At 44.4% G+C, this 24,078-nt stretch overlaps 1 protein-coding gene across 7 annotated transcripts in view; it reads left to right on the forward strand.

Moving 5' to 3' along the window:
• Window positions 1–24,078, forward strand: part of PRDM2 (PR/SET domain 2) — a 120,287-nt gene that overhangs the window by 53,293 nt on the left and 42,916 nt on the right. For 5 of the 7 annotated variants that reach the window (XM_021097561.2, XM_084962865.1, XM_084962867.1 and 2 more), the window contains one exon: window positions 987–1,113. The exons of 1 other annotated variant lie outside the window; for it this stretch is intronic. In XM_021097561.2, coding sequence (XP_020953220.2) covers window positions 987–1,113 — 127 coding nt within the window. Of the gene's footprint in view, window positions 1–986; window positions 1,114–21,441; window positions 21,500–24,078 lie in introns of those variants that run through there. One more of the 7 variants, XM_084962869.1, reaches the window with a different exon arrangement.

Genomic DNA, 24,078 nt, shown 5'->3' on the forward strand with positions numbered 1-24,078 from the left:
TACTTAGGTATTCACTCATTCATTCCTTCATTCATACCAGTATGGACGCAGTGGATTCTTACTTTATTTACTGGGTTTTAGGTGGGATTTTTCTTGTGTTGATACTCTTAGAACTTTTTAAACAGGTGAGTCATTGTGAGAAAAACCAATACATCATTTCCTTAAATTTTATTTAGGAATATAATCTTTCCACTCAGTGTATTTTTTCAAGATCTTATTCTCTAGGTATAATCAGTATGATGGTGGTATATAATTTACATGGCTGTTGAGAATTAATGTTTCAGGAGCAGGCTACATGTGAGGTATTTTTAGTCATTTCTTTCTAAATTTAAAAGTATTGACTCTTAGGTGTGGTACAGAGGGTGAGGCAGTGAATTCTCCATGGACCGGAGCAGGTTGGCGGCCGTGCGGGGAGAGGACATTGCCAGGACGCTTGCGTCCTCCACACCGCCTCTTCTTTTAGCATTTCCGCGATATAATTAGCGGTGCATTTATAAGTGTGCGGTGGCATTTAGTTCTTATCATGCTTAACTTGCTCTTGGACTCTGAAACCTGCCCTGATAATTAGCTTTCCGCACTTCCCTTTCCAAAGTGCCCAGGTTCTTTTAAATTACGCTTTAAATTTCTCATCAGCATAGATTTCATGGGCAACATGGTTCCGTGGTTTAATTTTCCTTCTGCGTGGTTAGTCGTGAGGCTCCCAACAGTGAGATTCCCTAGTATATTGGCAGTTTTGAGTTTTAAGCGAACCTATCAGATCCCAATACCCACCGAAGGGCTCCATGGGGAGGAGGCGGCCAGGAAGTGAGGTCCTCCCTCCAGCAGAGGGTCCCTTCCCTGCGCTGCCCGGCCCGCGGCCGCGGAGGTGGAGCAGCCCTTCCTGCCCGGCTGGCCTCCGGCGCGCCGCCCCAGCCGGGAGCCCCGCCCCGCCCCGCCAACAACCGCCGCTCTGATTGGCCCGGCGCCTGTCTCTTCTCTCCCCGCAGCCAATCGCGCCGGGCGAGGAGCTCCTGGTCTGGTACAATGGGGAAGACAACCCCGAGATAGCAGCTGCGATTGAGGAAGAGCGAGCCAGCGCCCGGAGCAAGCGGAGCTCCCCGAAAAGCAGGAAAGGTAGGAGCCCGCCGCCGCCCGGCTCCCCGCTGCCGCCCCGCCTGGGCCGGATCCGAGGCCCAGGCGGTGCCCGCGGCTGTCGGTGACCTTTTCCGGACCCGGCGCCGGCCCCCCCTCCCCCCCGCCCTCCGGCCGCTGCTGAATCACGGCGCCGGGCGCCCAGCTCCGGCTCTTTTCTAACTTGGGGCGGAGGTGCCGGGCGCGGAAAAGTGAGACGGCCCGCGCCGCCAGCACTGCGGAGGGCCAGTTGTCACTTCCCTCGCAGACAGCACACACAAATAGCTGGACTTGCGGGCTGAAGCGGCGGCCGGTCTCTCCAGAGCTGTGCACTCCCGATATATTCTTAGCTTTTTTTGTGCGATTTGCCAGCAACGCGTCATAAAATGAGTTTCGAGAGTGACATTTCCAGGTCCGCAGATCGGTGGCTCCTGTCTGCCCCAGCTGTGCGGGAGGGCCTCCGGGGCCGGGAGAGCTGCCGGCTGTACTCTTGCCTCTCCATCCGCCCGGGCCGGGCCCTGCCACCCCGGCCACCCCACTTCTCCCCTGGCCGGGCCGGGCCGCATCGCACGCTGCCACGCCGGGCCACCCGGGTCGGGCCATATGCCACCCCACGCCGCGCAGGACCGCGTTGTGAGCGTTTGCGGCACTCTTGCGGGTGGGCGAAGGTTTTAGCGCACATCTTCCCGAAATTAGGCCATTAACAAAATGGAAGTTGAACAATGTGCTGTTTTGTCACTTTTGACTCAAGTCCAGTAGTTTTGTTTTATGATGTTTCAAGCAAAAGGTAAAGCGTAATCACACAGAAGGCAGGGGATAATTTCTGAGAGAAAACTAGTTTGGTTGGATATATCGTATTTCTAGCTGGCATTTTACACACTTTTTCTTTTAATGATGAATCTTAGTAAGAATTCATGAATCTTTTTTAGAACTCAGTCTGTGTGTGTGTGTGTATATGTATATAGCCAAGGGGTGGTATATATATTATATACACAGATATATATAGCCAAGGTAATTTCTTACTAATACAAATCTTCCTTCCTTTCTTTTTTTTTGCCCGCCTTCCGTCTTAAGTAAATTTTTGTAATCATCTGAACTTTAGGCCGTCCTTTACTCAGAATACTGCAAAGGGAATTGTAGGAATCACACTGTAAATAAAATCATAATGTAAACATGATTTTGGGAAAGTGTAAAAACAGTACTTTAAAATGTAGGCAAGAAGTCCATTCTTTTTTCATTACGTATTCCTTGTCTTTCACAGTGTAATGCAAATATGACTAGCCCATCCAAGGGCCTTTTACTGAATGCTTGTTCTCTGATTATCATATGTGATTTTGTCACTGTGTTAGGCATTAAATGCTTTGATCTGAGTCAGATGATCAGGGTCTCAAAAACTGCCAGGTGTTTTTTGTTGTTGTTCAATGTTTTAACTGGGTATTGAGATTTTTTTTTTTGTTTGCACACACTTTATGTAATTTAAGTCGTTCCTTTATTTAGCGTTCGTTTTTGTTTGTAACTTACCCTCACCAGCCTTTTCAGATAAGTTGTGATTTGCAGGGACTGGAGTTTGGAGTGTGGGGGAATTTTTACTTGCTCACGAATTCATAACTAACTCATATATTTAAATATAGTTGTAGGTTAATAACAACTTTATCTTAAGGCTTTTCTCAGTTCAGCACACTTTGGTGTGCATGTGGGCAACATTTCACTGCTTTTTGTTTTTCTTTTTTATTTGTCTCTTAATTTTTTTTTTCTATTTGGATATGGAGGAAAAAACTGAAAGTAAACTTTGTTTTATTAGTGATATGTGAACTTAGACATCTTCATTTTTATACCTGCTGATATTGCTGGATTTTTTTTTTTTAATTGGGGTGAGTAGTTCTTGTTTCTTATCCTGTTATTTATTACTACTATGAGTTATGTATAACCCAATGAATCTTAAATTTTAATTAAAATACTCTCATGAAGCATACTCCATATTGGAACTTAACAGTTTGTTTTGAACAGCTTACTGGTGAGGAGACCTGTTTGCTGTTTTATGACCTGAAGTTTAAATAGTCAAACCTTTTTTGTTTTTAAATTACTTTGTGAAAGCTAACTTCGAGCTTACAAAGACCTGAAATGAAGAACTTTTTATATTAACCTGGTTCTGTTTTGGTCTTAATGTGTGACCTCAGACATTTAAATATCTTTTCAGGCAGTGATGTCGGCGAATAAATCAACATAAATTTCGTTCGGTACTAGTATTAACTTAGTGTTTCTGAAAGCCAGCTGTTGAAGACATGCAGCTGACAGGTAGATTGACAGTGGACCTAACTTCATTTTGGTTAGGAGGCAGGAGAGAGAAACAAAGGCTGAATTCTTCGTAGTTCTGGGCCTCTGCTCTTTTGCATGACAGCTGCTATGCCTACAGCTGTGCATTGCATGTGGTGCCTTTCAGAATTCATCAGCTCGCTGGTGGATCGTGAGGCGTGTTCTGGACAGTGAAAAGCCCTGATTCCTTTACATACAAAGTGGCTCCTTCTCTCTCTCCCCTCTCCGTCTGACAGTTTCTCTCTCTGTCTCTCAGTCATTCATTGAGCTAATGTTTGTTAGGCCCCTGCCATGTGCCAGGCACTCTGCTAGGTCGTCCGGGGGCAATGGTGAGCAAAAAAGCAGCCCTAACTTTTCTCCTGGCGCCTGTAGTCTGGTGGGGGAGACAAACATTAAATCCCTAAGTTGCTGATCAGCGCCTAGGTGGTTGGCATGGAACAGGCCCTTGATAAATATTTGTGGATTGGCAAACAAAGACTCACACAAACCTGTGATGAAGGAAGAGAACACAGTGCTGTGAGAACACAGTTCATATTGTCTCTGACCAGGGAGCATGCAGTTTGCCACGGGCCAAAGATGTACGTACGTTAGGCATTTTGAACTAGAATTTTGAATTCAAACTTTTGTCGTTCAGCCTACCTCCTTGCATGTCTGAGCAGCCCCTGTGATGAGATTGAACAAGAGAAGTTCCTTGGTTGGGACAGATTAAACTTCTCAGATAGAGAGCCAGAGATGGTTTTCAGTGTTGGGTGTTTCACATTATTCTACCCATGTTCTAGGTTATAGGAAGTAACCGAGAGAAGCCAAATACAGAAGTGTGTATTGTCTTGGTTTCTGTTTTCTGTTTGCTACTGTGAGAAATGAGGGATTGAATTTGCTTGTTAGCAGTACACTACTGTTGGCAAATAGTTCTTTTATTTTTTAATTTTTTTGTCTTCTTATAGCTGCTCCCACAGCATATGAAGGTTCCCAGGCTAGGGGTCCAATCGGAGCTATAGCCTCTGGCCTATACCACAGCCACAGCAGTGCCAGATCCAAGCCGTGTCTGTGACCTACACCACAGCTCATGGCAATGCTGCATCCTTAACCCGCTGAGCGAGGCCAGAGATCGAACCTGCATCCTTACGGATGCTAGTCAGATTCATTTCCACCGAGCCATGATGGGAACTCCCCAAATGTTCTTTTAAAATGTAGAATAAAACAGCAGAATGTGTTGTTGCCCGGCTCTCCCTTGGCTGCGTAAGAGCCTTACCTGGTTTTCCTTTATTCTAAAGGAACAGCCGTGTCTTCATGCAAATCGGCCTAGTGGAAGAAATGAAAAATGTGGAACTCTTGGGTTTTTACCAGGTGTGTGACTGGGCAGATATGTCATTTTTCTGGGGCGCAGATTCCCAGCTTTAAAATCAGGCATCATAACATGGACTGGTCCTTGTGCTCCCTACCTCGCTGGGTCGATGTCAAGAGCAGAAGAGGTAGCAAAAAGGAACAGCTCTGCGAAGCATGCAGGTCTGTGGTACTGTGGGTGCCACCCCCAGTATGTGGCTGACACCGTGCCTCTTGCAGAGGAACTCCTGCATTTGGAGTCGTTTATTCAGCCCTGTTTCTGGAGCATCCACATAAGCTGAGCGTGCACTGCCTTCCTGTGACAGAACCATGCTCTGGGCCGCTTAACGCTGAGAGTAGGCTTCGTTCTAACCTGTTGACTGTCCTGTTCGTAGCAGATTAGAAGGAGGAAATTAGAAGAGTTACTTATAGCAGCAAGTAGTTTTATAGCCGATAGCTGGACAGTTAAGACAGAAGGAACTATAACAAGCACAGTTCCATGTGATCAATCCCTTCACAGGTTCAGATACGCTTTTATTAAAAACTAAATCGTTCCTGAAAAGATCAAGCAGTTTTTAATATTTACCTAAGAGACTTTCTGTCACCACAGAAGTTAAATTATAATCAGCTTTAAAAAAAAGTATTTCATCTGTTTCTGCAATTGAAATTATTTACATAAAGTTTGTGCAGTTGAAATTCTTTCTTCAAAGTCGACAGATCCTGGAGTTCCCGTTGTCGCTCAGTGGTAACAAACCGAACAAGCATCCATGAGGATGCGGGTTCAATCCCTGGCCCCATCAGTGGGTTAAGGATCCAGTGTCTCCAGCGTTGCCATGAGCTTCAGTGTAGGTCACAGATGCGGCTCGGGTCCTGCATTGCTGTGGCTGTGGTGAAGGCCAGCGGCTACAGCTCCGATTTGACCCCTAGCCTGGGAACTTCATATGCTGCAGATGTTGCCCTTAAAAAAAAAAGAGCAAAGTTGACAGATCCTATAGAAATTTACAGTCCGTTGGGCTGGGGGTGGGGGGGGGTAAGAGATCCACATGCAAAATAAGTTGGTCTGAGGCAGTTTAAGAAAGAAAGTGCTAGAGGGACCATATGGACGATGTGGAAAGAAGAAAAGGGGACTCTGGTCTGGATGCCTAGGAGTTTTTAAAGGTTTTCCTGGAGTGTATTGACCTACAACTTCCTTCCTCCAACTCCTTCCCTCTTCCCCTCCTCAGTATTCCTTGCCGGTGTCCTCCCCACTGTGTTCTGAGGGGCTGGGGCAGGATGGGGGCGTTTGACGCAGAGAACAGGGAGGACACTCAGGAGGCTTTGGGACAGTCAGCAGGTCAGAGAAATTGCGAGTGGATGGATGGTGTCCCCTCCTGTGTCGTCGTGCCCCCGCCCCCCCAGGTATTGAGCAAGTATTTTCTGTGTCAGAAACTATTGGAGGTGCTGAAGCTACAGCAGGGAACGAAAAAAACCCAGGTTCCTGCTTTTCATGGAATTTACATTCTAGAGAGTGAGGGGACAACCAGCCAGCAGGTGAACAAGACAAGCCTTGTGATGTTAGTATAAGAGAGAGTGAGAGTGTGTGTGTGTGTGTGTGTGTCGGGGGTGGTTAGGTATGGTATGACTGTGGATGGGCAGAGTGGCCAGCCTTTGAGAGGCTGGAATATGAATGGCCCAGGGGCGGGCCCCATCAAGTTCTCAGGGCTGAGAGCTCCAGGAAGAGGGTCTGGAGCAAGCTGGATGTTCTTTTGAGGAATTTGGGAAATTGATTGCTGGAGTGCTATATAGGGAGAGCCACCTAGAAGCCCACAGGAGTCCTTTTGTATGAAATTCAGTCCGGCTTATGGACATCCTGGCCCCCTTTCTCCCAGCACTGCACTCAGTGGCCGGATTGCTAGGGGAGATGAGAGAGATGAGTGGGACATCCAGCGAGGAGCTTATCGTCTGCCTTCTTGCAGCTCAGTGCAGGTCAGGGCTTACTAGGTGGGGTAGTTGCTGTGTGTATGGGCTCTAGGATAGCGAGGGTGACAGGAGCCGCTGGGAGAAGAGGTGGTTGGAAAGCAGAACGCAGTGGGGAGGACGCCGGAAAGGAGTACTGAGGAGGGGAAGAGGGAAGGAGTTGGAGGAAGACAGACTCACAGAGACAGAGGATGCAGCAGAAGGATCTGATGGAGAAGTAGCACCTCATGGGCAGTGGTATGCAGTGCTACGGCTGGGTGGCCCTGAGCACTCCCGTGGCTGTTCCTGTTTGGCCTCTACTGCTGCGTGGCTTGTATAAGCTGCAGGTGAGGAAGCGGATCCCCAGGGAGGGTGTATGATTTGTCTAAGCTCGATCTGCCAATGAGCAGCAGAGTCAGAACTTGAACCCAGCTTTTCTGTGCCTTGTCCTCTGTGTAATTCACTTTTTTTGTGCACTTCTGCATGCAGTGGACCAGCAGAAGTGACAACACTGGTTCCATTTAAAGTCAAAATTAGAGACACTTGCACTGGGGAAGATCTCTGGTGTTCACCTTACTTTCTGCAAGTAATAAATCCTTCCTTCTCCTTAAAAAAAAGAAAAAAAGTTAGAGGTTGCATTTAATAAAAGTAGAGAACAAGTGGGCTTCAGTGGAGTTTGATGTCCTGACCTTCCCTAGCGGCTGACAGCTCTGTTTGAGGCTCTTTGGCCAAAGCTGAAGGGTGGAGGCCTGGCTGAATGACAGGCTCGGCCATGGTGCCCAAGGGTGAGGGCAGATGGGCCCTGAGCCTTCTGGGTGCCTGGCGGGCAGGCCCTCTGCCCATTTACTTTCAGGGCTCTCATCATAGTTTTTGTTGGCACGTATTGGGGCAGGGTGTGGGGCGGTTGGAAGTGGCTATGATCCCGAGGAGATAGGACCCCAGCATTAGACACTGTATGGCTTGCAAGCTTGTTGCCTTGGACCCAAGTGAGCAGTGTCCTCGTTGGTCCCCAGTGGAACTCTCGCTGCCTCCAGCTGAGCATTGGGTAACCTGTCTCTGATGATTGCCTGCCAGGTTGATCCTGCTGTGGTGGTGGCAGTCTGTTTTTAGAAGCTCGATGCATTTTTAAATATTTCAACGGTGAGAATAGGGAATTTAAAAAAATTTTCTAATTGTACTTTTGCTGCTACTGAATTGCTCTAAATTTAGGTTGATCTGTATTTTTGTGCCTTTGATTTACTTGCTATGTGTAACCTTGTTCATAGGGAAATTTGTGGGTTAACTATAATTTTTCAAAGTATGTTGCTGATTTCTCAACTGTATTTACTGGATGAATTTGCAAAAATTGTAATATATACCATGGTTAAAAACTGCTTTAAACATCATAATTGAGTGTGTTAGGAAATTCACTAGGCTCTAAGGTTGTCATTCTGGTTCTCCTCTCTGTATGGAAACTGGAAAGTGAGACTTGCCTAATGCAGGAAAAATAGGATTAATTCCTACTAAAGTTTCTCAAAGGTAAAAAGAACCTCAATGTAGGGAGTTCAAAGTAATTGAATAACTTGTACAAATGCAGTGGTAATTTGAAAGTGAAAAAACAATTTGCTGTGCTTTGCTAGCTAAGAAAACTAGGTTCTTTTTCTAAGTTAAAACTCATGGAGTATTTCCTTTCTCAGGCAGTTTTACATTCCTCTTTACAGATGTTCTCCTAAAGTACATGAACTTCATGTTCACAGTAGAATGAAGGGGAGGAGCATATACATAGTTTTATATTTGAAGTTGCCTTTAAAGAACGGAGGAACTGGATAAATATTCCAAGGATACCCTCATGCTGGTTAAAAACTACTAGACATTTCTTACAGTTACAGACTGCGTGTGGCCCTGGGAGCAGGAGCTCCAGACAGGCCAGCGTGGTGCTCCGTTGTTACTCACCTTAACTGTACATGCTGCCAAGGACAGTTCTCAAGTTTGCTTTTATTAATACTAAGAATTATGGTTGACATAATTTAGCAAGCTGAATGACTTAGAGAAGCAGGAGTTATTTGAAAACATTGCTGTTGTTTCTCAGAGTGAAGAAGATAAATACTGAAAGCAGTCACTTTTTCTTTATTACTGCTCAGGTTAAACCAGTGTCAGACGTTACAAGAGCTCTCAGCTGAATTCACTCATTACAGTCTGTTTTAATAGGGCCATATCTCATGAATTGTCACTTATGTGCACGTCACGTCATCATGTGATGAACCGCAGCTTTCTGTTGATGGTGACAGTGACAGCAGTTACTCGTTTCTTGAGCCGGTCTCGTGTGCCTGGCGCTGTGCTCGGTACCTCATCGCCAGTCCTAGTAGCCCGACAAAGTGGGGCTAATTCTCCCCTTCGTAGATGAGGACACTGGTGCTCCAGGGGTTCCATGATTTGCCCATGTGCCCAGCTACTAAAATTACTTGGCTCCACCTTGCCTAAATCTAGTTTTTGTTCATAATGTCTCTAAGTAGGACAGTGATACTGAATAAGTAGCCGTGTTTTATAAGGCTTTGCTAATTAGCCGAGGTGAATTTCCACTACTCACTTTGGAATTGCCCCCTTTAATCCTAAATAATAAGGTGGTGTGATTAAGTAAAGTCTTTGGTGTTGGAAAGCTAAGTTATGGTGAGGACTAATACCTTCAGTTATTTTTGCTTTGGGGTTTATGGGTTGAATAGATTTATTGTATTCCTTTGAGCACCTCAAATAAACAGTTTTTAGAAACTAACAGATTTTATCCCTTTCTAGCTCTTTGGTTTGGACTTCTTAGGAATATTTCATTCCTCTTAAGTTTTGTCTTATTTTTTAAGTCCATTTGGGAAACCACAAGAACAGAGTGAGATGTCGCCTCTGCCTGAGTCTTCCTGCAGTTGCCGTGCGGATGGCAGGGAGTTGCCTCTAAGGCTGTCACCTCCAGGGTTGTGAGTTCTTCCATTTGGTCGTATTGATGATTTTAAGAAGCCAGCGACCTTTAGCTTCTGCCCTTACACCCGTGTTCTTCTGTTGAGCATGACCCGCTGAATACAATACAATTTAAAAAGTTTTCTTAAGCTGAGTGTTATGGCTCCTGAACATGTTTTAATTAACATACACTCTGAAAGTTAAGTCTAGAAACTGCTTTTAAGTGTAATTCTTTTTTTTTTTTTGCTATTTCTTGGGCCGCTCCCGCGGCATATGGAGGTTCCCAGGCTAGGGGTCAAATCGGAGCTGTAGCCACCAGCCTACGCCAGAGCCACAGCAACGCGGGATCCGAGCCGCGTCTGCAACCTACACCACAGCTCACGGCAACACCGGATCGTTAACCCACTGAGCAAGGGCAGGGACCGAACTCACAACCTCATGGTTCCTAGTTGGATCCGTTAACCACTGCGCCACGACGGGAACTCCTTAAGTGTAATTCTGATTTGTGGCATAGTTGAGTTAAATCAGGCTTGTTAAGGTCTTTTACTGTCTCATGATGTGACACCAGTAAGAGAGGGGAATTTTATTTGTGTTTTGTTTTGTCACAATGTTTATGGAGGGATGGCTTTTTATTTTGATTATTATTATTATTTTTATCTTTTCCTTTAAGAAGCATTCATCTGAACTGCTTGAAGACATAGATTCTTAAGAGGTTTTGTTTGCAGACAAAGCTTGTGCCTGTTCTAGTGGCCTGACTCATTCTGGACGAAAAGCAGCAAAGGGAGCAAGAATGAGAGAGGAGTTGCCCTGACCCGTCCGTGTGTGCTCTCCTGAATTCTCTTCATGGGGCCGGGGGTGATTCTAAATGGTGCTTATCTCACAGGAGAGTCTTTGGAATATGAGTGCATGTATAAAACTTTTAAAACTTCCTGGATTTGTAACATCAGATAATAAGGGCCTTTTCCACCTGAAACTTTGACTCAGCTGTTCCTCAAAGCCCTTACCACCTGCCCACACCTCACAGACACTGTGGGCTGGTCAAAACTTCTGCTTAGTAATCTGTGCTTTCATTTTTCAAATTTCTTAAGCTTTTTTCTTTCTGTTCTGCCCTTTTCTCTAAAAAGTAAGAGGACATAACTTTGTGTAAAGAGTTAAAACTTGGGACACATCATTAAGAAAAAGTCCTGAGAGATTATGGGTAAGAGACCAGCAAATCTTCTGTGTTCTGAAGCACTTATTGGAGCTATTTCTTCCCTCTTCCCATATTTGTGGTCATGACCCTGAAATTTAAAAATAGTTTTTTGATAGGCATTTACATTATAGTAGGCTGAGAAATGTTGTGTAGTTATTTCAGTAGTTATATATTAAAGTTAATATATTTCTAATATTGCAGAGAATATCTGACTAGTTTCAGAGGTAAGAGATTCATTCTAGTGATGATCATGATACTGTATGTGTGGTATATAAAAAGACCAGTTTCTAAAAATAAGAGGATGATGTCTGAAATCCTTGCTCACTTGATACATTCAGGACTTTGCATTTTATATGTTCCTATTACTTTCATCAGCGTCTGAGGGGCCGCAAGCTGCTTTTGCCCTTAGTGAGAATCGTTGTGTGTGTCCCGTTAGGTAGAGTTGCAGAGAATTGTCTTTACTTTGGTCAGAAAGAAAAGCAATAGCTACTCCTTGGGCTAAAATGCCTCCCTCCCCCGGATTCCTCTTAGAGCTACAGGGATAAACAGTCTTTTCCTCTTGTACTTATAATCCTACCTCTTGGTTCAGTCTTTTGTAGGTTTCCTGAGACACCACATGCCGCAAAAATGAAGGCAAACTGGTTTGTTCACCCGTGTTTAGAAGCCCAAATCGATTAAGTTGCAGGACGATTTAGAAGCTCAGCACTGCAATTTCTGTGTCTTTTGTTATTTTTCTGCTAGTTGACTTCTTAGGTTCAGATTTCATTTTCTTGCCAATCTGGGGTGTAGAATATGCCCTTCTGGTTCTGTGGGCCGTATTTTGTTTCTAACCTTAGAGGTTTTCAGAGCCTGGTTCTCTGCAGTAAAGCCGAAGGTCTTAGGTCCCTGTGACCTTCTCGTGGAAGGTCGCTGTGCTCTGCCTCCTGCCTTGGTCCCTTCTCTGTGAAGAGGTCAGGGCTGGTATCAGTGGAAGCCCAGGTCTCATGTTCATCTCTGCCAGGCTCCGGTGGAGGCAGCCCAGAGCTGGGGAGTTGCTGTTTTCATCCTTGTCTACACATACGATTGTAGTTTTTGTAGGAATAACGCTGGAGTTGAAACTAGTTTCCCATCTCACTGTCATCCAGTCAAATAAGAACTTTGAGTAGTCTCAATCTTGGTTGGATTTTTGAACAAGGAGTTTAAGATTCTAGATTTGCTTATTTTTTAGGAGTTTTACCAGCTGCTAAATGTATTGTTCAGGAAATACTTTTTTCTTGCTAGGTGTGATATGTGTATTTGATGATAAAATCACATTTGTCTGTTAAGCCTAAAGGTATCTATTTACAGTTTTGATTCCATCAGAATTATTAATTGAGGAATTTAGGCCAGAAAATAATGTAAATTACTGTGTTTATGCCAAAGCAAGTTAAATTTATGGTTGAAGTAGAGTGTAGAAAATACTAAATCAAGAAAAAGTGATCCTCAATTCACATTATTTCTGACCCTCTTCAGTTTTAGAGGCAGTGTCCTCTCAGTCTCATGGACACCTGTCAAAAACATGAACTTGGTGACCCTTGTTTGCTTAGTAGGCGGTCCTTACGTTCCCCGCATCTTCAGTTTCCGCATTAAAGCACGCTAAGTAAGCCTCTGTATTAAACTGCATTAAATTGGATCAGTATTTTGCAGATGGTAACTTGTTGGACATGTGCCTCATCTGAGGTGTGTAAATGCTGGGTGGAGGAGAGAAGAGGAAAACTGCTGACCCAGCTGAAGCTTTGAGTGCTGGGAGCCGCGCAGTGTGTGGATTTCACCGCGGCACATGCCGGAACCCAGCCTCCCGGGGTGACAGCAGTGGACTTTGGCAGATTATCCTCTGTCTTGGTCTTCAGCTCACCTGTCTGTACGGTGGGGGAAGACGGCTGTGAGCAGTAAGCGAGAGCCTCCCAGGAGTGTGTGTGGCACACGGACCTTGTTCTGCTCCGTTGTGATTGCTGGGCACGGGCAAAATTAGCTCTGTGGCAACTCTGCCTGTTCTTTGGCCTGTTGTGGCACTTTGGAATTTAAAAAAAAGAAGGACAATTTCAACATCTGACACATCCTTTAAAAATCCATTTATTTTTGCTTTGGTGACATGGAGTGAATTAAGTAGATTGTGCATTAGGTAAGAGTAAAGAGCTTTGGATCTGCAGCTAGATCCACATCAGGGCACTAGAACATTCCTCAGGTGCTGGAGATCTGCTTGTCTCTTCAGAGCCATCTTGTTTCACTAGGACCCCTGTGGCACATAGGTTGCTGGATTAGATAACCCTTGGTATTTGATTTGTTGCATAGGCAGAAGTCACCGTTGCACTCTTGGCTCGCTGCCCAAACGAAGGGCTTACTATGTTCTTCCGTTTGCCTGTCTTCACCATTCTGTGATCTCTGCCTGCTCTTAAAACCACATTTTATGCAGGTGACATGTGGATGAATTTTGGGTACATATTCTCAGATATTGTCTGAGAATTTAGTCTTGAAGGTAACCGTGGGAGGTATTTCAGTGCTGTATATGACAGATTAGGAAATTTTGTCAAAAACAAGTGTGAAAGAGCCATTTTCTCAGGAGATGTTACCATTTTATCATATATTATACATTCTTAAATGTCCCAATTATCTGTGCAGCATGTTTTTTGATCAGTCTTAAGAGTCGGAGTTCTTTTTTAGGAACACACAGGAGTGCTCCTGTCAACGTGGACATTTACATGACGCTGACTTTGTAGCAGCACAGGTGTCCCTGAGCCCCAAATGTTGTATTTATGGCTCTTCATGACCATCTGGGGAGAGGAGCCTTAGGTGTTACTTGATTTTCAAAGAGGTCCAAGGTTTCTTCCTGAAAAGATGAGAAGCCAGTAAAGTGAACTAGTATGCTTTTAAAAACTGAGCGGAGAGTGTTTGTTAGAAGCAATAAAATCAGTGGGTTGCAGACTTTAAAAATTGACTCACTTCTGCTGTTAGAGCATTTATGTATATTGATAGGGATGTTAGTGAGTGTTTGACATAATTCTCTGCTCTCAATTAAATGGCTGTCCTCATTGGACGCATACATTTCTGTAAGAGCTGGGTGGGATCATGCGAATCGATGTAGAACAAATGAGCAAAACAAAGGATGAATTCGGATTTGTTAGTGGAAGCAGAATGTCATTGTCTTCCTAAGAAGGAACATATGCTGACAATTTAGGCGTGTAGGCGTGGGGGGTTTGTAAATTGTTTAGTAGAATCTACTGTGGATAATCTTACAATCGAGTGCATTTATTGAGCCTCTGTCAGGCACTGAGCAGCTTTAGTTCTTTATGCACATTCTCTCCTGTTCGCCTCTCTAGGACAGTATCAGGTAGGTGTCACCAGTATGTGTCAGAGTTAGTTCCCCTGGGCCCTGGACGGGACTGCTTCTCTTAATCAAGCCTCGGCCCCATGGCTGTGCAATATGGTTTCAGTTTTGTGAATTTCCCTTTTGTGGGCTTCTGTCCTTTGAGGACCTATTTTATTTTATTCAGCATGCCCCCCCCCCAACACCAGGGAGGGAGGGGGCCCATTCTCACCTTAGTTGGGGTCACCTCTTTGCAGGGAAGACATGTGACCTTGGGGACACAGGAACTTGCAGGGGGTGGGGGGAGGGCAGGTGAAACAAGTGACTGCGTTGAGCATGTGGATACAGGTCTGGGAGGCAGCTGGGTTTCAAATCCTCATCCTTTGTACCCCAGTATCGGCAAAAGAGAGAAGAAGCATCAACCGTGGGATAATCCTTGGAGACCGCCACTGAGTAGGATTTAAGGTTGCTGAAAGGCTGTTCTCTCCTGGAGCCCTGGGGCTGTATTTCTTCCCCGGGGAGAACCGGAGCCTTCAGCTGGGTCAGCAGAGCCCTGGGCCTTCACCTGGCTGGCTGGCTGGCTCTGTCACCACCCCTCCCTCCCCCATCCCTTGGTCTCCTTCCCTCCCTCCTCCCCTCTCCCTGTCCTTCCTGCCTGCCTATCTCCTCCCTCCTTCTTTCCCTTTTTATTTTTAATGAAATACAGATTTTCTGGAACATTTTTCTCCACTCAAAATTTGCTTCTTGTTGACAGTAGTAGGGCCTTTCTTCAAGGAGGCTTGCTTTTCCCAAAACTAGACATATAACTTCCATCTTAAATTCATTTGGGACAGACGTCTTTTTTTTTTTTTTTTTTTTTTTTCCTGTCTTTTTTTTTGCTATTTCTTTGGGCCGCTTCCGCGGCCCCAGGCTAGGGGTCTAATCAGAGCTGTAGCCACCGGCCTACGCAAGAGCCACAGCAACGCAGGATCCGAGCCGCGTCTGCAACCTACACCACAGCTCACGGCAACGCTGGATCGTTAACCCACTGAGCAAGGGCAGGGACCGAACCCGCAACCTCATGGTTCCTAGTCGGATTCGTTAACCACTGCTCCACGACGGGAACTCCTGGGACAGACGTCTTTGTAGTGATGTGTGTGAGTTCCCTAAAGCTCTTTAACGAAGTGCCTTGTAGATAGTAAGCGCCTAAGAAAAATTATCAGAGTTCCCTAAAGCTCTTTAACGAAGTGCCTTGTAGATAGTAAGCGCCTAAGAAAAATTATCACAGTACTTTTACGTCAGTGTTATTCCAGGAACTTTACAAAGTATGTAAAGGAAAAAAATTTTTATTATCCAGCAAGGGTAATGAGCCTGGGGTAAATTTTTAGCAGGAGTCTGATGGAGGCTAGGACTTGTGAGAATGAGATGTGTTGTTAAATAGGCTGGTAGGATTTTGGTTTTAAGTGGAGGTCTATTAGAAAAAAAACCTGGAACTGAATTTAAATGTAATTTGTGATTTAAAAAATAATTGCTTTATGAAGAGAATATATTTTAGTTTCTTCTCCGCTTCTTGAATCTGAACGATAATAACGCTGGCAGTTTTGAGTTTGTCAGAGGAGTGAGACTCTGTGCTAGCCCATGTGCTTGCATAAGCCCTGGAGAGCTCCAAGTGTTTTTCTGATGAAGCAGAGCAGCCTCAGTTTGTGAGCTCTGACAGAGGCATATCTGCAGGCAGAAGGAGCTGGAAGACAGCTGAGGTCTTCAGCAGAAAGGCGTGAGCTCATTTAGTAGTAGTGATGAGAGCCTTACAAATTACACTGCAGTGAAGTGTCCCGTTTCTTGGCAGATCCTGGTGATTAGGTAGTTGAGTATCTGTAAATTCTTTTGTTTTCATAAACGAATTTCTTAAAACCTCTACCAAAGTGTGTCATGTTCAAATGCTGTTGCCTAATTTTTGACATTTTAGAAGAAGTAAAATAAAAGCTAGTGAGCAAGATTTAGGATTATCACAGGTGACTGCTAAGGCATCGACCCTCAGCCAGTACCTGGGAGGCACACAACATGATTGTTTCAACTAGGTTTTTGATTTAAATAATCATGGGTATGATAACCACGTGCACTGAAACAAAAAGAATAGGTCATGTGCGGCTGTTCAAAAGGGAGGAGACAAATCAGTTCTTGGTTTGAAGTAATGTGATGCATAGGAATAAGAGCTGAAGGATCTGTGCAAAAAGGCTGAGGGTGTAACTTGAATGCTTAAGCGGTTTGGGCTACTTAATGTCCGTTATACAGTTGATCTTTGAACAACACTGTTCCACTTGCATGTGGGGTTTTTTTCAGTAGTGAATAGTACAGTATTAAATGATCTGAGGATGCAGAAACACAGATACGGAGGAACCGTGTATATGGCTGGCTAACTCTAAAAGTTTTACTATTGGGGCTCAGTGGAAATGAACTCGACTAATATCCATGAGGCTGGTTTGATCCTTGGCCTTGCTCAGTGCGTTAAGGATCTCTCGTTGCCATGAGCTGTGGTATACGCCGCAGATGGAGCTCGAATCTAGCGTTGCTGTGGCTGTGGTGTAGACTGGCAGCCGTAACTCCGATTCAGCCCTTAGCCTGGGAACCTCCATATGCCGCAGGTGCAGCCCTAAAAAAAATAAAATAAAAGTTTTACACAAATTTCCAGCTTTGTAAGGGGTCAGCTCTCAGAACTCCAGTTGTTCAAGGGTCAAATGTATTTTAAATCCCTTTTGAATCTTTGTAACTGTATCTCTGTTGTGAATTTGGTGTTTCTGGGGACAGTGCATTTTGGGGGTGTACAGTTAGAGGATGGAAAAGAGAAACACTTGAGCATTACCTTTTGCTGTGCATGCAAAGTAGAAAGTTGAGCCTATTCCAGATTGTTCTGATGTAAAATTAAAATTGCGTATGTTAATCTGAACCAAATGAAACATTTTCCGTTGTCTCCTTAATTTTGTTTTTTGTAGGTTTTTTTTTTTTTTTAAACATCATGTAACCAAATGTTCATCTAGAAAAATTAGAAAATACAAACCCATGGAGAAGCAAGTATCAAACCCTCTCACTAATCTCATCACTGGGAGCCACCTGCCACGTCTGAATGCAGATCCTCTTGGTTTACATCTTTGGCTAAATTGTAGCCTGATTTTATTCATTAGGGGTATGGCTTGACCATTGCTCCTGTGAGCATTTCTGTGTAGAAATGTAAAGAATGAATTTTTGTGTGTTGACTCCGATTTACATCTAGATTTTACTTCCCGAAAATATTTTTAAGCTAAATTTTATAATTCATCAGCATACAGTATTGTAACATTTACCATGGGCTTTGAGAGGGGGAAAAAAGACTTTCCTTTTAGGTGAGACTAACCAGTTCTCAAGGGTGTGGCCATTCCCTCTGTTTTAAGGTTGCCAGGTGCTTGTAGCACACTGCCTCCCTCCACAGCTCCCAAGGCCTGGTTTGTTTGGCCACAGGGGACCAACACCTGAACTTGAATTAAGGTCTTTACTTTGCAGTTACCAACTCAGTCTTTATATATAAAGTTTTCAGACTTCAGATATATATTTTTTCCCTATAAAATAAAGGCTACTGAAAACCCCTGAGAAAAACCCAAGAAATTAATTTAATTGTAAAACAGAACAGGCTAGCAGCTTGTTTAAGTTTCAGAAGTGTTTAATTAGTCTCTAACACCATTTTGTTTATGCCACAAGACTTTCTGAGGTTCCCAAGAGTGTAAGGAAATGTAAAGCTTTCGTAATTTGAATTTACTAAAATTTTATTTGGGGAACCATTTCTAGTCTTTAGAATTACCCGGTCAAAGCTGCTAAATACCTTTTTTTTTAAAAAAAAGAAAAAAAAAAAAAAGGAGAAAGGCACCCTTCAGATGTGATCTTAGCTCTTCTTCCCATCAGCCTGACATTTGCAAGAGGAAAAGCTGGGGAGCCAGAGCCTCTCAGGCAGCGGCAAAGGCGGTGCACCTCGCCACCCCCCGCCCCTCGCCTCGCCAGGGATGCAAGCATTCCAGGAATTTATACTGGGATCTGCAGCACTGAAAAATCCAGAACTTTGTTCCATTGTTTCTGTTGAAGCAAAGCCTAGAGTCTTGTTTTAATACCATGAGCAACTTAAAACCAGAGAGGTTTTATTTTTTAATTTGCCTCCAGGATTACAGACAGCTCTTGGTGAGGAGTTCAGCTACAGGAAAAGATTTGAAATTATGCCCTAGGAGCTTAACAGAATTTTTATTACTACCAGGTACACTTCAAAGTTATTTTCTATGTAGACGAAACCTATAGAAAATGTATAGCATATCACTTTCATAAGAACCAACTGTTGCAGCATCTTTCTGCTTCAGGTTTCTCTCTTTGAAACCCCATGGACGGATGCAGCTAAGGCCCCAAGTGGCTTGTTTACCTAGTGATCTCTCCGTGGCCAGTTGTTACATCCACTTCGGATCATCTGATAACACATTCCTGCGTGTGTAACACCCTCGACCTTTACACAAGGAGGCCTTTCTGGTCACAGTCTCTCACATTAGTCCTGCTGCCACAGGTTTCCTGATGGGCTGGCCAGTTCCTTTTTATGATCTCCAGGGTAGCCAACTCAATATCTTCTCTCTCTCTCTCTCTTTTTTTTTAAAGGATACATGAAGGATGTCGAAATGGACTGTTAATTTCTTGTGGAAAGCCTGATTTCATACGTCTGTTTACAGCTTCTCTTCTCTCTGCTCATCACACCCGCTGCAGAATGTTAAACCACTGCCAGATAGAAAACAGTGCTGAGGCCTAACCCTGACCACCTTCTGGCAGCTCACACACAGCACTTTTTTGGCCATTCTTGAAGCTGACAGTTCTGCTATGATCCGTTGGTTCCCTGTCCTTACTACCTGATCTGTTACAAATCTTGTTTGTGTGGGGCTTTTTTTAATCCTACAAAGAAGTCATTTAACATAAACTTTATGCCTTTTCCCCTTTAAGCTTTTCATCCTCTTTTGAGCCTGCTGTCATGGAAACTACTCCCTTGCCTTTCAGAAATTCAAGAAGATGTATCATGACTTTGTCTGTTCGTTATGATTTTCTAAAACTTCCCTGAAGTACAGATGGCACTGTTAATTCTTTCTTAAGGGTGAACCTGGAACCCGCAGTGTCACTAACAAGGCTGTTAAAGCACAGTGGCTGGGGTAGTGAATTGGATGGGAATAAAAAAAGTCCTGGATTTACAAATTTGCTGTGAGATTTTGGGCAATTCTGTGATGAGCTAGAGCTCAGAGAAGTGTATTTGGGAAACTTGGTTAAACCACCTTCAGGGCTCCTTCTGCTCCAAATTGTAGGGCTTTTCTCTCTCTCACCTTTGAATATAGACCATTAATTCCATTATTCCAGATCTGTTCTGTTCTCTAAGACCTGCACTCTCCACTTGGTTGGATACTTTGTTGAAGCCTTTCTTCCGCCTTGCGTGCAAGATGCTTCCGGTCTCCACATTTCCCAGGAGGAACCCTCTCATTTCAGGGCAGGAAGGAGAGAAAGGTTTTGCAATAGAATGTGCACAGAAGGAGGACATTCTAAGTCGTATCTAAGGCTTGGGAGAAGAATTTTAAGATGTAAAAGCCTATCAAACTGTCAAGTGCCAGTGAGAGACTTGGGGGCAAATAAGGAAATTTTGGGTTCTGTACTTTTACAATCAAAGGTAACTGTCCAAGTGGAGCCCCAGTAGCCTGGAGAGGGTGAAGTTCAGTCGCAGGGCTGCGGGCTGCGGGAGTGAGGCCCTGGAGGCAGCAGGCACACCCCCCTTGGTAGCTGTGTGTGTGTGTCAGTCTTGGCTGCTGTTCAGGGCAGCCCTTTTCCTTGATGACCATTCACGGTATGAATGTGGAACCCTCACAGGTGGAGTCTTGCCTAATTTGGAACCATCCGTGTACCTGAGTAAGATACACGGATCCCCAAACAAAGATGGGATAGACCTGCTTCTTTGCCCAGAGCCTGAATTCTGGTTTTATGCTTCAGAGTTGGGTAGCTCCCCAGCAAGAAGGCAGGCAGCGCACGTAGAATTACATATGGTTCTAAATTTAATTCATTTAAATCACCAAATGCATGAGCCTTCACTGTTGTGATGAATTTTTAATGTAACTTGAGCAAGCCTTCTAGAATGTTGCATTCTCTCTGATGGCTGAACATTTTAAACTGAAATATTATTCTTTAGAATTTCCTAGTGTCTGTCTAGTTCATCAGAAGAGAACATAGTCCAGAACTTAAATTATTCATGTGATGCTTTAGGCGGTTTTGGTTTTTTGCAACTTGCATTGCAGGCACCAGCGCTATGATGCTACACGTTGTCTTTAAAATGTAGTCATTGCCGCTGTCAGATTTCTCTGTATTGAAGCTATTTCCCTAGAAAATCCAGTTTTATTGTTATTATTTAACATATACAAATTGGTGTTCTGTGCTGTTGACTGAAACTTGTTTCTGGCATAAGAGAAAATGGAAATGGAAAAAAAATTGCATTGCAATTTGATTGTTCTTTCTCTGTAAATGTAGTGGAAGTCTTTCTATCACTTGCCTTTCATTCGCCCTTGAAACCGAGTGAAATAATGGATATAAAGTGTTTTGTAAAGAATAGGATATTCTTATGATGCCATTTTTGGTCTTAACTAAATGTTGTAGAGCACTCTTGGTCCTGTCACCCACAGGTTGAATTCTGACTCCAGAGACAATTTAGTTGTCTGACATCAGGCAGGTGACTTTACTCTCTGGTCCTTGGGTGTCTTTGTAAAATGAGAGTCATGGGAGTTCCTGTCATGGCTCAGTGGTAACAAACCCGACTAGGAACCATGAGGTTGCGGGTTCGACCCCTGTCCTCGCTCAGTGGGTTAAGGGTCTGGCGTTGCCGTGAGCTGTCGTGTAGGTTGCAGATGTGGCTCAGATCTGGCGTTGCTGTGATGGTGGTGTACGCCAACAGCTACCTACAGCTCTGATTCAACCCCGAGCCTGGGAACTTCCATATGCTGTGGGTGCGGCCCTAAAATAAATAAATTTTATACAAGGGGTCAGGGCTGCAGTTCTAAGGCAGGGACATGGGATAGGCCTGAGAGTAAGTATACCACATCCTGTCCCCAATTAAGAACACAAAAGGTGATTAGCTTGCTGGGGTGGGGGAGAAGCCCCATGCAGCGGATGACTGCTGTTTTCCTCTGTGTCATTCACTTTTCTTCCTATCTGTGTGTTTCCTTCCCTTCTGTGGGTCAAGTCTTGTCCTGTCCTTCATTCTGTTCTTTGTCATCGTCTCCATTTCATGTTGCTTGTGTTTCATTCCTGTGTCTTTCTTGTTTAGACCAAGCGGAGCACGCAGCTGGCAGAGCCTCTGTGTAGGACCCTTCAGGAACCTGATGGTAAGTGCACACGTGTACTTACCAGGCTCCCAGCGGCTCTGCCGGACCGGTTTTCCAGGTGCCTCCTGCCCACAGCCAGAAACTAACACGTCCCCCTGTCTTTGTGACAGTCCTTACAGGTTGTTTTTGGTTATAAGTGGTTTTTGTTTTTTTCTTTTAATTTGATTACATACAGAACAGAAGCCAGGAAATGCAGCAAGGTCCAGCTGCTGTTATTACAAGTCAGTCGATGGCTTTGTGGGTGACACTGAGCAGACTAAGTGAGTCAGGCTACTCCAGCTCTAACTGCTCTCCTGTCATAGACTGGTGGTTTCCCTGGGACCCTGGTCTGCAGTTTCTCTCACAAAGTAGCAGGTAGGACAGGTGATTTCAGTGGCCCCTTCACCTCTAGTCTGCAGTCCTAATGGAAAGTAACTTGAGCATTAGAGGGTTCTGATAAAGACTGAGAAAATCATTTCATGTACCAGGTAGTTTCAGTTCCGTGAGTGAGTGTGATGATTGGACTCCTAAGTCATTTCTGTCATAAACAGTCTGTCAGTGTTCACCACCGGCACTTAGGAATCAAGTCTAATTGCTTCATTTCTTACTTTTTAGAATTGGTTTGTTAGTGTTATTCAAGTCCTTTAAAATTTTAAGTATGTATATAGGCTGTGGAGTCCCGGTGTCTTTGGTGACTGCTACTGTATTGGATTAGCCCCGAGAGACACCCCCTCCCCCTTTTCGGTGAGCCCTCCGGCCGCCTCTGGAGACTTTGTTGTCACAGCTAGAAGGAGGGGCCTGCTGTTGGCACCTAGTGGGTGCAGGTCAGGTGAGCTGCTCAGTGTCCTCTTGTGATCAGGCAGCTCCACAGCAGAGGGTGCTTGGCCCCGAAAGTCACTTGCGCTGCAGGTGAGACGCCCTGGTGGCCTGTAGCAGCCTGTGGGGGGACCTCCTCTTCGCCCCTTGAGTAGAATGCACGTGTCCCTACCGCAGGTGGCTTCTCTTCACGGGGCGTCGGGATTTCCTGGCCCTGGTTTTTAAAGAGGACCTTTGGGGAGGGGTGTAGGATGGCACCGCTCATTCGCTAGGTGTGGAGAGTCCCAGTGGGAGACGTGTGATGTTCACTATCAGCGGAGTGTTCTAATACTCTTTTTGCAGGGATTAAAACTTAAACTGTCACTTTTACCTTTTAGTTATGTGATTTCATTCTTCTTAGTATATGTTAATGAATGGTCAGAAGTTAAAAGTGGTGCTTTGCTTTGTGTAAATCTAGAAATTTTACTTATTTAACACTCTGTTTACATATAGGCCACCCTCTTTTTTGTACAGTCTGCTGCTGCTAGTTTCATAGCACGCTTGCTAGGTTTCAGGAAAATGTTTGAATTGTTTTTGCAAGGGATTGTTCTGTGTTTCTTTAAAAAAGAAATGTATGTAAAGTTAATACATAAGAGGTTTAGACCTCTGTTTTTGTTTATTTCAGAAGTTCCCATCTGCACAGAGTAGCAAGTAAGAGGTTAGTGAGAAAGGGGTCGTGTTCTCAGCCCCGCTTGGCGTACATAAGGTGGTATTGATGTTTCATAACTATTTTGGGGTTTTGATCCAGGGGAGACCTTTCTGCAGATAACTCTGAGTCAAGCACTTGAGGGCCCTGGGAGCCCTTTCTGTGAACCTCATCAGACATGAACTGCAGCAGTAGAGGTAGTCATTTATCTCTGCATTGTTCACCACCAGTGGTCTGATACGGACCAGGCATCACAGACAGGGCCAGGCAAGTGTCATAATGAGGATAAGAAAACTGGTTGAATCCAGATTACCTTAAAAACAGCTGCATTTCTCAAGAGGCTCTGTCATCCTCAGATTTAGGCTAAGAGCTGTTCAGTGGACAAAGGGAGGAAGCTTGAAAAAGAGGAGGTCACTTCCTAGAGTATGGAAGGGTTCGTCCATGTCCTTGCCCCTTACGGAGGGGCTCGGGTTGTAGCCCGTCCACCTGGGGAGGCAGATTGGCCATCTCTCTGCAGTCTGATTCCAGGGAAGTGTAGGCCCGTGTCCTGGGTTCCATGTTAGCTGCCTTTAGAAACGAACAGATGAGTGTGTTTCCATGAATTAGAGTGAAGGTTTTATATAGTTATTTTTTATTTTTTTATTTTTTTATACAGGCTGAAGAATTAGGGATTTAAAGTGATATTTTTTTGTTTTGTTTTTGTTTTTGTTTTTTTTTTTGGTCTTTTTTTTTTTTTGCCATTTCTTGGGCCGCTCCTGCGGCATATGGAAGGGTCCCAGGCTAGGGGTCTAATCGGAGCTGTAGCCACCAGCCTACGCCAGAGCCACAACAACGCGGGATCCGAGCCACATCTGCAACCTACACCACAGCTCACGGCAACGCTGGATCCTTAACCCACTGAGCAAGGCCAGGGACTGAACCCACAACCTCATGGTTCCTAGTCGGATTCGTTAACCACTGCGCCATGACGGGAACTCCCTAAAGTGATATTTTAAGACTAACAAATGGCTGATTATTAAGTATTTTATACTTTTAAGACTAACACATGGCCGATTATTAACTATTTTATACTTTTTTTTCTTGTTGAATCCCTTAGTTA

This window comes from Sus scrofa, chromosome 6 (assembly GCF_054392235.1).
Source record: "Sus scrofa isolate SSC_HxYL_T2T_F1_AM1 chromosome 6, Sscrofa_HxYL_maternal_Yorkshire_Landrace_v2.0, whole genome shotgun sequence".
Classification (NCBI taxonomy): domain Eukaryota; kingdom Metazoa; phylum Chordata; class Mammalia; order Artiodactyla; family Suidae; genus Sus; species Sus scrofa.